Source organism: Mesoplodon bidens (genome assembly GCF_964165515.1).
Source record: "Mesoplodon bidens genome assembly, chromosome: 11".
NCBI lineage: Eukaryota > Metazoa > Chordata > Mammalia > Artiodactyla > Ziphiidae > Mesoplodon > Mesoplodon bidens.
This window is the reverse complement of record NC_138167.1, coordinates 65,834,139-65,846,524: the sequence shown is the minus strand read 5'-3', so window position 1 is coordinate 65,846,524 and position 12,386 is coordinate 65,834,139. Positions and strand designations below refer to the sequence as shown.

The following is a 12,386-nucleotide window of genomic DNA, read 5'->3' as shown; positions in this document are numbered from 1 at the left end:
ATGTCGTGCAGAATGCAAGATCTTAGTTCCCCGACTAGGGATTGAACCTGTGCCCCCTGCAGTGGAAGCATTAAGTCTTAACCACTGGACCACCAGGGAAGTCCCTACACAAATATTTTAATACATTACCCTGGAAGTAATTTTATCTGTTCATAAACAGCATCCTAAGAGTAGATCAGGTAACACAATACAGCATGTAAAATTCATTTGAAAGATAAGTAGAATGGTATCTCACAGAGGTCAAAATTTTCATTTAAAGTAAAGTTCATTTTTTGTTAGTTTAAGGGAATTATTAAGCTTTTCATTTCTTTCCTGCCTCCCAGCATTTAAAATGCATGAAGGGGGCACCAACAAAACTGCTGAAATGCTCTCAGGACAGCAGTTTTACAAAGGATTTGCTGTTCTTCATGTGTGGAGCCGTGGATCTCTCAGAGCTGCAGAGTTCACTGCTGGCCCTGTGCTGGCAGAGACCCTCGGCGGGAATGCTGTCTCACTGCTTTGGAATTTAAAGCAATTGCAGATGCCTTTCTCTCCAGCGAACTCCTTCTGTTTTCTCTGCTTCTTCCAGCTAAACTAGGCCTGATCAGCACTTAAAGACTTGGGTGGGTTGGTGTCGGTAGAAATGTAATTAAATACCCTTCTATGTGCTGCAAATTGTTGAGTATTTTTCCTATTCCTCATTCATAGGTCATTAGTGTAAAAACTGGGGGGGTGATGGTATGATTCGTAGTTGATGAAAGTTTTGTTAACTTCATAAGACCATGGAATTTTAAAATTGAAAGGGACGTTCCGGAATGAGAACAGTGCTGTGTGCATAAGTGCAGACTGAGAGGCTAGAAAGGTGAGATGAGTTGTCATGGTCATCCTGCTTCCTAATTATGCAGTGGCTTTCAAGTGTGACCTCTAATTCCAGGACTCTTTTTACCGCGTACTGTGTTTGAGTTCCTCTAAATAAAAGCACAACAAGTTCTGTTCATAGGAGTCCTTTCTGGTGTGAATTAGTTACCTCTCTCTTTTCTCAGGCGCTATAGTGGCCCCTGGTAAGACCCGAGGAGGGTCACCATACAACCAGTTTGATATCATCCCGGGTGACACACTGGGTGGCCATACGGGTCCTGCTGGTGATAGCTGGTTACCTGCCAAATCTCCACCAACAAATAAAATCGGAAGTAAATCCAGCAATGCCAGTTGGCCTCCAGGTATTGTACAGGAAATGTTTTTTCTGGGATATCATTTTTTTTATAATTGTTAATTTCAGGTTCTGAACAGATTGCTCTGACACTCACTTTACTAAGGCATTCACTTTGATTTTTTTCATTCAGTAATTATTGTCTGATAAAAGCAGGGAAGAATTTGCTGTGAGAAGATAGCAGACTTTCATTAGAGGGGGTCTCTGCTCTGTAGAGTTCAGTCAGGAACATAGGTGTGAACACTGATCACCTACAAGGCAAGTTACCGTGTGGTAAATACTGCACAGGCACAGATAGGCCAAAGGAAGTCCGTGGAGTGCAGCCTGGGAGTAAAAGAAGGTGACCTTGGAGCCGGGACTTGGCATTCATCCATGCAAAGGATGCCTTGTAACTTGGGTTCTTCTCAAATGTCCAGTGAATTGATTTGTTTATTCACTGAGCAAGTATTTACTCTCAGGTTCTAGGTATGCAGTCGTGAGTGCAGTGAGACTATTTGCTATTTGTTGTCTCTTTTTATTCTGGTACAAGTAATCTATTTTCATTGTAGAAAAAACTTGGACTCAGCTTTATTTATTAAAGCAAAATTAAAAACAAGAAGTTTGGTATATGTCTTTCTAAACCTCTTTCTATACAGGTATATTTGAGCTATGAATATGTATAGTTTCTAGTATAATGCATATTCATATGTACTACATACTGTTCTTCCTCCTCATGATTAGGAAAATAAAAGTTTAATATAACTTTAAATATGATTTAAATTAACCGATAAAAAATTGTGAACACTTAAATATTTTCTAGGCTTTCTCATAATAAGCCAAATTATTCCTGTTGGTTGTCCCTGGACATGCCACTCAGTAGTGGTCATATGTGTTTTCTTTTGTGCATCTGAGCCAATTTCCAGTGAGATAAGTGGGAGAAATATCTCTTCTCCAACTCAGATTTTCTCCCAGTTTTTGTCCTAGATGCCTCACAGTTGTCGTGAGACCACACTACTGTATCCTGCCTCCCTGCCCTCAGGCCTGAATTTCCCTGGGAGCAGGGCCTGGGGCCAGACCTTGAATGTCTGTGGCATCAAGTCCCCAAGCAGAGAAAGAAGGTCGACATGTGGTGATAGCACAGGAGTGCTGCTGGCAAAGTATATGTCAGGCCAACTTTTGTTTTTATGATGAAAATCTGAGCTAAAATAGATTCAAAATGTAGACTTTTCACAGATCTATTTCTTGTATCAAAAAATAACTTTACCACGTTTTGAACAACTTCCTACCTCTGTCCAATATTTGTTCTCCTTATCTCAGAATTCCAACCAGGAGTGCCATGGAAAGGTATCCAAAACATTGACCCTGAATCTGACCCCTATGTCACCCCAGGAAGTGTGCTGGGGGGCACAGCCACATCTCCCATTGTAGATACTGACCACCAACTTCTGCGGGATAACACCACAGGTAAATAAGCGCAACACCCCTCAAGTTCATTCAGCACCCAGTACTTTCATGTTTGGCCGGCTGTGGCTTCATTTGTACTTGCTGGTATCTCACCAGAAAACATAGGAATATGTAGCTTTTCACATTTAGTTTTTAGATATAGTTTGTCCTTCCTCTTATTAAAGGTTAAATAAAATACTTCAAGATTTCACTAGTTATGCTGACATTTTTCTGCACTGTTTTCATTTCGTCCTTCATTCGTCATCCAAAGGGTCTAATTCTTCCCTCAACACCTCGCTGCCTTCACCTGGTGCCTGGCCCTACAGTGCCTCTGACAACTCCTTCAGCAACGTTCATAGCACTTCAGGTACGCATGTGACCCATTTCTGCCCCTTCGTTAGCGCTTTCCTGTCTGGCTGCCTTCTACAAAGGAAATTGGCGTTTATTTCTTAAGGAATAAATACCTCTATAGCAGTTGACCAGCACAGGTCAGCGTGGATGGAGACACACCTCTTGTATTGGCTGCGTCCTTGGGGAACTTGCAGTCAGTCTCAACAGAGGCAGGGTGAGACAAATACAGCTTTAGGACCAAGGCAGATGGTGACATAATTACAGGGAGCTATGGGTGTTGAGAGGGCAGAGGTTATATCCTGATGACACAAGTGCTTTTCTTTTAACCAGTCTGCCAAGAAAATCAGGGGTCGTGGGAAGAACCAGTTAAGTCCAGGTTGTTATTCCTAAGGTGGCCAATTAGAGCTTGCTTTTCTCCAAAAATTCTTCCACTTACAGACAAATGCTAAGGGCAGATGACCAAGGGGAAAAAAAGAGGACCTTGGTTAATTCTACCAACATTTGTTGAGTTCCGTGTGTGTGTGTGTGTGTGTGTGTATGTGTGTGTGTGTGTTTTTAAGACAATAGGGAATGGAAAACTTAATGGTTATAACAGAGCCTTTGAAGTCACTTACTTAGCACAACGCCTTATAGATTGGTAGACCAATCATTAGTAATTGGCACCTTGGTCTTGCAAAAGTTGGACCTTAAAGCCATTAAAGTCATTAACGCTTCTGATGTTTATACAGGCAAATGCAAATAAAACAAATCCTTAGCTACCTACTAAGGCGCTGCGGGTTAATGACCTTACAGATTGTCTTCTTTTTCTTTCCACCTCTGTCATATCAGCAGTGCAACAGTGCAACAGTAACCTCTCAGGACCAGGCAACATGCTAAGCCTTCAGCGTGAATTCTTATCTTACCTTCACCAAAGTCTGTGGAGGAGGTCCCACTATTACCCCCATTTTGTAGATGAAGAAACTGAGATTCAAAGAGCTGATAGAATTTGCCTCAGGTCCGAGTGAGTGTGTAAAGGAGCCAACTCCTCATTCCATGTTTCTAAACACCACCCTACATTATGCTTTTATAGGACTTCTACCTTTTTTAACTTTTTTTTTTTTTTTTTTTTTGGCTACACTACACGGCATGGGGGATCTTAGTTCCCCGACCAGGGATTGAACCCATGCCCCCTGCAGTGGAAGTGCACAGTCTTAACCACTGAACTGCCAGGGAAGTCCCCTAGGGCTTCTGTCTTTGCATGTAAAAACTCATTTTCACCTCTTTTATTCCTGTAACTGCCCATGCCTCTGTTTTAACTATTTTATCTTTCGTTTACAAGCGGTCACCTGAGAGATGACTCAAGCATCACCCTTGTTTAAAACTAAATGTATACATTTCCAACCCTCACCCTCCCAAATTTTCTTTCTTTTTAAAATTTATTTATTTATTTATTTGTTTGTTTGTTTTTGGCTCTGTTGGGTCTTCATTGGTGTGCGCGGGCTTTCACTAGTTGCGGCGAGTGGGGGCTACTCTTCATTGTGGTGCGCGGGCTTCTCATTGTCATGGCTTCTCTTGTTGCGGAGCACGGGCTCTAGGTGTGCAGGCTCAGTAGTTGTGGCACACAGGCTCAGCTGCTCCGTGGCATGTGGGATCTTCCCGGGGCAGGGCACAAACCCGTGTCCCCTGCATTGGCAGATGGACTCTTAACCACTGCGCCACCAGGGAAGCCCTGTCTTTCTTCCTTAACTAACTCTTTTTCTTAGTGGTGTTCTGTGCATCACTTAGTCGCAGCATCTCAGTCTTCCCTCTCGCCTCTTCCTCACTCTTTCCTGTCTCCCTCACTTGCTGGATCCAGCCAGTGATGACATCTCCCAAGTGGTTTCTTCTCTCTCAGATCCATTTCTTCTCTTCCATTCTCTTTGCTGTCATCCACGTTTTGGCCCTAGTTTAAACACTACCTGCTAAATCTACTGCAAAAACTCCTGATAGCATCTGAAACTGCCCCCAGCGGACCTTTATGGCCTCCTTTACCTCTCTGCTACTGTGAAATGTTGTTCGGCCAAAACTGGGGAGAAACATATTTGGTACAAAGAGAGTTTAAGGTGAAGCTCGGTTTCTATTTTCCTGTCTTGCTGAGCTGTCCATTTATATCAGTCCTTCAAGACTTGTCTTGGCAAAGTCGGTGCTGACAGCCCAGCATTGTCATTCTCCTCCGTGTATTGAACATATATGATGTTGCCTGGGTTGCCAGTTCTGTTGTTCATCTTTTCTGTTTTCCCGTCTGAACTTGAAGTTCTTGGGAACAACTGTTTATATTATCCATAGCACTGATTTAGCACCTTAAAAGCAGAGTAAGCCCTTAGTGAATATTTGTTGATTATATTTTAAAAATCTGTTTGAACGTTATCTAGATTCTGGATCAAGAAAAGTTTAATTTTTAATGTACTTTCCATTCAATCAGTAAGTATTTATAGAATAAATACTTTAGTTCTGCCTGGGTTCACATTCTACTATATCTGTAAGACTAATGACTTTAAGAATACTTTCCTTGAATTTATCTTCCTTTTCAGGTTGTGTTTAGCTAAGAAAGCAGTAAAGAATTAGTTATCTTATTAACTCTTTAGCTCATGTGTTAATTTGTCAATTCAGAGTAAGAGTCATTGAAAATTTATATTTGATAAGCTCAGAGAACAAAATTATTTTGTACTGCTCCTCTTAAATTGTGCCCTTAATATTTTTAGAATTTAAACATGTATGTGTTCGTGTGTGCGTGTGTGTGTGTATTTGTTAACAAAAGTGACCTGTCTAACCTAATTTCCTCCTTAATTATCTCTTCTTATAGCAAAGTTCCCTGATTACAAATCGACATGGTCCCCAGATCCCATAGGACACAACCCCACTCATCTCTCCAACAAGATGTGGAAAAACCATATTTCCTCAAGGAACACTACACCGCTGCCCCGCCCGCCTCCCGGTCTGACCAACCCCAAACCGTCATCTCCCTGGAGCAGCACAGCACCCCGCTCAGTCAGGGGGTGGGGGACACAGGACTCACGGCTTGCCTCTGGTGAGAAGGATCTGCCTAAAGGAGCATCACTGTTCCAACCCGAGGGGCTTATGTTCACACAAATGTTGAAGACACGATGAACTCAGAGGAAATCACGGTTGTCGGGTAGAGGAAAAAGTATCTCTTGAGTGGAGAATTGAAGTCAGCATAAGGCAGAGGGACCCAAGAACTCCCGAGGTACTGACGGAGTAAAGATGAGAACCCTGGGAGGACAACGTTGTCTTGCAAATAAGGCGCAAGAGTGCGTAGGATCAAGGTCTAGGAGAAGAGAACTGGCTATTCAGTGACAGGATAAAGGTCAGAGTGAGGCAGAAGGAGAAGATGATTTATAAAAGGAGAGAGGAACCATGTGGGCTGTTTGAAAATGTATCTCACGCATGGCTGTCTTAATTTTTTGATCGTTCTTCCTGATCTTTTTTTCTGGTTACTTCCAGCCTCCACCTGGAGTGATGGTGGTTCAGTTCGTCCTAGTTACTGGCTGGTTCTTCACAATCTCACTCCACAGGTAACCACGCTTTCTTGGGATTTTCTGGATGGGACTTGATTGTATTAAGAGAGGGAAAGTCCGAGGTGTGTGGGGCTAGCAGAGAGGAGAGCTCGTTTATTTCCTGGTCACCACAGGGAGGTCCCGCCTGCAGGGGTGAGTCTCCCCAGCTAAGGCCCGAAGCCTACTTCTGAAGCTGGGGGGATGCTGGACACTCAGCTTCACGCTTGCCTTCATGGTGATGTTAACACGTGTAGATTATAAATAGTGAGCATGGGGTGATGTTATCTGGTGAATTCTGTTTAGCAGAGATAACTTGCTGTGTGGATCTGCCTGTCAGAATCTGGAACCAAGCAAAAAAGTTACCTGTTTTTGTGTTACTCATTCAACGAGACTTGTGGCTCACTGGTAACCATTTTTATGCTTCATTCATACACAATTAACCATCCATCTCTGCAGTAGAAGGAATGTGTGGATTTCGTGGCTTAAATGCCGTATGTGTGAATTTCTGTCTGTTAATTTAATTTTCATTTCCTGTCTGTTCTCTTCTTCTCTGTAGATGGCATTACTGATTTGCTCTCATCAAAACGTGCTCTCTGGGTTGTTACAGTGGTGGGGTTTCATTTGCACCAAACCTCCCTCCCTTCTGCTTGAGTTGCCTGAGAACTGACATATTTGCAGCAACATACATGGAGCACTCAAATGAGGTTAAATGGACCCATGGAAACTGAGCCCAGGGCCTTCATTTGGACTTTACAGCACAACCTTTACAACACCTTGTTAAAATGGAATCAGTTATACCTCCCTCCCTTTGACACAGAGATTAAATTGTCTGGCATTTAATGCATAAGTGGATTCATGCACACTTTACTAAGCCAGCATTTTCCAGAGTGTTCCCATGGGATATTAATAGGTCTCTGACCTAATATGTTTATAATATATACTTGATTAAACAAAATTAAGCAGGTGCCTTCATTATGAGGCTTCTTAGACCCTTTACTATGCTTTAACATGTATTATGATCCTCTGTGGGGAAATACAGATTCTCCGAAATTTATTTGCCCAGTGAACCTACTTGTGGGGAGTAAACCTGGGGCTCGTGTTTCAAGGTTCATGTTGAGATGGACAGTTTTCTAAATACAGTTAACATGAGGAGCCGTCTGGAACGGCTCCTAATCTCCATATCTAATCAACTCAGCTGAAAGCCCTGGGTTATTTATTTAGTGAAGAGTTGACTGAAGTATGGACATTTTATATAACTGTCCTCAAAACATGCCTCATTATTTCTAAGTTGTCACAGCGCTGTGGGTGTAATATGGTTAGGATGAGAGAAACAGTATTGAAAGGAGCCTGTATTATCATATGAAAAATAGTAAAGGTACAAACTACTATGGATAAGATAAATAAGCTACAAGGCTATATTGTACAACACAGGGAATATAGCCAACGTTTTATAACTATAAATGGAGTATAATCTATAAAAATGTTATACACTTGGAACTAATGTAATATTGTAAATCAACTATACCTCAGTTAAATTTTTTTAATTTAAAAATAAATAAAATGAAAAAAATAGTAATTACATTTGTATATGTATATAAATGAATATAGGCGGGCTTCCCTGGTGGCACAGTGGTTAAGAATCCACCTGCCAATGCAGGGAACATGGGTTCGATCCCTGGTCCGGGAAGATCCCACATGCCACAGAGCCACTAAGCCCATGCGCCACAACTACGGAGCCTGTGCTCTAGAGCCCACAAGCCACAACTCCTGAGCCCGCGTGCCACACCTACTGAAGCCCGCACACTTAGAGCCCGTGCTCCGCAACAAGAGAAGCCACCACAATGAGAAGCCCACGCACCACAACGAAGAGTAGCCCCTGCTCGCTGCAACTAGAGAAAGCCCGCGTGCAGCAACGAAGACCCAACACAGCCATAAATAAATAAATGTATTTTTTTTTAAATTGAATATAGGGATTGGCTGTGTTTGTGTTAGAAAGAATTGATTCATTTTAAAAATCGAAACAACCTAATAGCAGACATCTCACTAATCTCAATCATAGCTTAAAAGGAGGTTATAAGGCCACATTTTTGGGGGACCTGGATAAATTTACTTGTCATCACCTACAATTTATTTATAGGGCATCTATCCCAGAAAAGTCACTTGTATATACTCACATGCTTATATAGTCAATTGTCATTTATAAAACAATGCTAAGAGCTTTTGTCCCATCACTTTCTGTAAAGAATTAACGGCGAAACTGCCAGTTTTCATCCTGTAGGGTTTCCATGGTAAAACCACAGGATGTTTCCACTACTGGCTGCCGCCAGTAGCACAACTTTTTAAGGCTATTCCAGTAGTAATCTGTTTCCCTTCCCAAAAAATGAACTGAAATGTTGCACTGAGCAGCTTCAATAAACCTAGTAAAGATCTTGATACAACTAAATCAGAGTGAATAAAGAGATTTGTTCTCTTAAGTCGTAGGTGAGGAAGGGCAATTGTCCCTAATCACTGAACACCTTAATGCTGAGAGTCTGACTAGGGTGAGCAGCTATAAAAAAACCATTGGTCATGTTGGCTGAGGGCAGCAGAAGGCACAGAGAAGTAGGCAGACATAGCGTCTCTCCTTGAGATGGCGAGAGTAGGAGTAAGGAGACATCAGAATAGTCTGAGCTGGGTCAACCGTCAGCATTCTAAATCGTCAGATGGTTAGCAGTGCCTTTCTTGTTTGTGTCTTTTCTCTGTAGCTTTTTGTGAGATTGGAAGAATGTTGTACATTAGTAATCTTGCTCAGAACTTTGCATATTCTCTTACATTCTTATTTGCTTACCATCTTATTTCTGCTTTGTAAGGCTCTACCAATCAGCATAGGTTTACTTGTTTACCTCTTAAGGAAAGGAGACCACAGGTTGAATCATATGCTTTTGTTTTGAGCTGTATTTATACAAATTTTTAATCTGCAAAATGGCCACATTAGATCCGAGCCCAGTCCTTTGAATATCTTAAGATTTGCCTTGAAGACCTCTGTATTCAGTGCAGTCTTTCCCTGCCTTGAGTTCTTCATTTGTCTCTCCGAGACTTATTTAGTACTAATGCTGTTATTTACGAACCGGAAGTCCTTCTCATTCTCAAATATAAGAAAGGTCACTTGACTTCCTTTCCCACCCCATCACCAGTTTTTATCTCATGACTGTCATTACTCTTTAGATTGATGGGTCAACCTTGAGAACCATCTGCATGCAGCATGGCCCACTGCTGACATTCCATCTGAACCTAACCCAGGGCACCGCCCTGATCCGATACAGCACCAAACAGGAGGCGGCCAAGGCCCAAACTGCACTGCACATGTGAGTACCCAGCCTACACTCACTGAGACAAACATGCATGAAGAGGCACATGTGAGTATTCGGGCACCTGCTTAATTAAACAGAGATGCACGAGAACATGCACACAAACGGCATCATGACATGAGCAACTGCTTGAGTACCGAGGTGGCTGATCTCTTCTACTTACATAAGCATGGATTGTCCTGTTTGTATCCGATAAGCAGAATTCCAAAAGTAACAGATTTGTGAAGCAGTGAGTAAATTTTTAGTACCATGAAACAAATCCAGTATTTATGAAATGTGAGACGTCGTAAGTGCTGTCCCTTTTCATAACAGGATCTAGCTGCTTTCTTTGGCCTCTCTGTGGGTGATGATGAATATTGTGGTCTTAGTGGGTAGCAGGGGTTCTGCCTGAAGTAAGTGGGGCTGGATCAGACTCTGACCATCCTCTTCCCCGCCACTGTCAAGGTGGTGAACGGAAGGAGCTGACTCCCCGTGGCTGCAGACGCCATGACAGAAAGGTACACACAGAACAAGCAAGTGATGGGGAGGTCAGGCAGTGAGCCCGGCTCTGAGATGAAGCAGCACTTCAGGTGTCTGGAGCTGGGTCACCTTGATGCTTGGGGCTGTGATCTTTTACCCCCAAGGGGGAAAAAAAAAGAGGCGACATTTTACTTGACATACAAATTCCATATCCCAAGGGATATTGATATATAATATTCTCCAGTAGTCTTTGGATATCTGGAGATTGAGTGATAACGTTCTCAATCAGTGCTTCTCAGTCACCTATTGGTCTGGTTAAAAGCAGGTTCCGATCCTGTGATTCTGAAAAGCGTCCAGGGGAGGTGGAAGCTGCTAGTCAAAGGACCACACTTTTGAGTAGTGAGGACTCAAAATACTCAGTTCCCTATGCATGCTTTTAGGAGTTTCCTCAAATGCATAGCTCTTTCCCTCCCCTTTTTTCCAGGTGTGTGTTGGGAAACACTACCATCCTGGCTGAGTTTGCCACTGATGATGAAGTTAGCCGCTTTCTGGCACAAGCTCAGCCCCCTACCCCTGCGGCAACCCCGAGTGCACCCGCAGCGGGTTGGCAGTCCCTGGAGACCGGCCAGACCCAGTCAGATCCCGTCGGACCTGCTCTGAATCTTTTCGGTGGGTCCACAGGGCTCGGGCAATGGAGCAGCAGTGCTGGTGGCAGCAGCGGGGCCGATCTTGCTGGCGCTTCATTGTGGGGACCCCCAAACTATTCTTCTAGCTTGTGGGGAGTCCCGACCGTGGAAGACCCCCATAGGATGGGCAGCCCTGCTCCTTTACTACCTGGTGACCTTCTGGGAGGAGGGTCGGATTCAATCTGAACTTAGAACTTTCAACTCTGACCTCGTGACCTTTTTTGGAACAGCAGCAGCACTAACTTGACCTTTTCGTTTTTTTTTTCAACTTGCAATAAATACATTTTTAAAAGGAAAAAAGAAAACGGAGAGAGAAAAAAAGGTGGGTCATTGACAGACTGTCTGAGCACATAGTTGCCTCCCTTATAACTTCAGTTTTTTCGTTTGGAATATGAATCCAAAAAGAGAACATATCACTCTTGAAATACTTGAATCATGAACGCCAACCTAGAAAGACAATGTGAAGCAAGTACACATACCATTTAAATTTAAACACAAAAAAATTAAAAAAATTAGTTTCTAGTTTTTCACTTTTTTCATGTTATATGGAAGTTGTTGCTAAGAAACATATATACTGAAAAAAAATAGCTTTTTAACTTTGTTTGCACTGGGTGTGTTTCCGTCCTTAGGTCTACCATGTTTGGGAGGGAGGGGAATTCAAAAGAATTGTTGGGGTGGGGGGAGGGAAGACTTGACGGAGCCTCACTTTAAAAACAAAAACACAAAAAACCTAAAAAAAAAAAACAAAAAAAAGAAAAAAAAGAAAAAAATTGTGATTGGCTGGTTGATAAATACCAGTGTGTTCTGGCACATGTAACTGCCCAGGCATGCTCGTTCTGGTATGTGTGTGCACGTGTGTTCATGTGCATTCGCGTGCATCCTTCTCTCTGTCTGTGTGTGTGTGTGTGTGTGTGTGTGTGCGCGTGTGCGCGCGTGCGCGCGCGCCTGTGTCCTCCTCCTCCTCTCCCCATCCTGATTTCTCAGAAAGCTGCATTGCTGACAGTCCGCAGGCTGGCTGGCCGGCCATCTGCTTTTTATTTTTATTTTTATTTTTTTTAACAATGAGAACACAGGAGCACGAGCACCTCGGGGACCCACTGCTACTGAAGCCACCCCGTTGGGCTGTATTGAGATGAGCAGAGTGCTTTTTAATGAGGAAAGCAGGGAGCTCCTTTACATTTGCAAAGTAGCCCGAGCGTGAGTTTTCTGTCTCTTTTCTTTTGACCTAGCAGTAGAGTGGAGCACTGCCAAGTCCTCAAAACTAGGAGAGCAGGAGGTACCTCTTGGAGCAACTGTGTGTTTATTTATTTCTGTTTTTTGAAGTAAGTGGCTACTAGTAGGCACATCAGAATATCTGTTAAATTTCATGCTGGCCTTTCCATTAGCCTGAATGGGAACA

General features: G+C 42.8%; 1 protein-coding gene across 4 annotated transcripts in view; it reads left to right on the top strand.

The window, feature by feature from the left end:
- TNRC6B (trinucleotide repeat containing adaptor 6B) overlaps positions 1 to 11,607 on the top strand; it is a 256,842-nt gene extending 245,235 nt beyond the window's left edge. For all 4 annotated transcript variants that reach the window (XM_081248097.1, XM_081248095.1, XM_081248098.1 and 1 more), the window contains 7 exons: positions 1,023 to 1,199; positions 2,486 to 2,632; positions 2,883 to 2,978; positions 5,784 to 6,008; positions 6,443 to 6,513; positions 9,700 to 9,839; positions 10,786 to 11,607. In XM_081248097.1, the coding sequence (XP_081104223.1) occupies positions 1,023 to 1,199; positions 2,486 to 2,632; positions 2,883 to 2,978; positions 5,784 to 6,008; positions 6,443 to 6,513; positions 9,700 to 9,839; positions 10,786 to 11,173 (1,244 nt within the window). In that variant the 3' untranslated portion in view covers positions 11,174 to 11,607. The remainder of the gene's footprint in view (positions 1 to 1,022; positions 1,200 to 2,485; positions 2,633 to 2,882; positions 2,979 to 5,783; positions 6,009 to 6,442; positions 6,514 to 9,699; positions 9,840 to 10,785) is intronic.
- Positions 11,608 to 12,386: the final 779 nt, after the last annotated feature.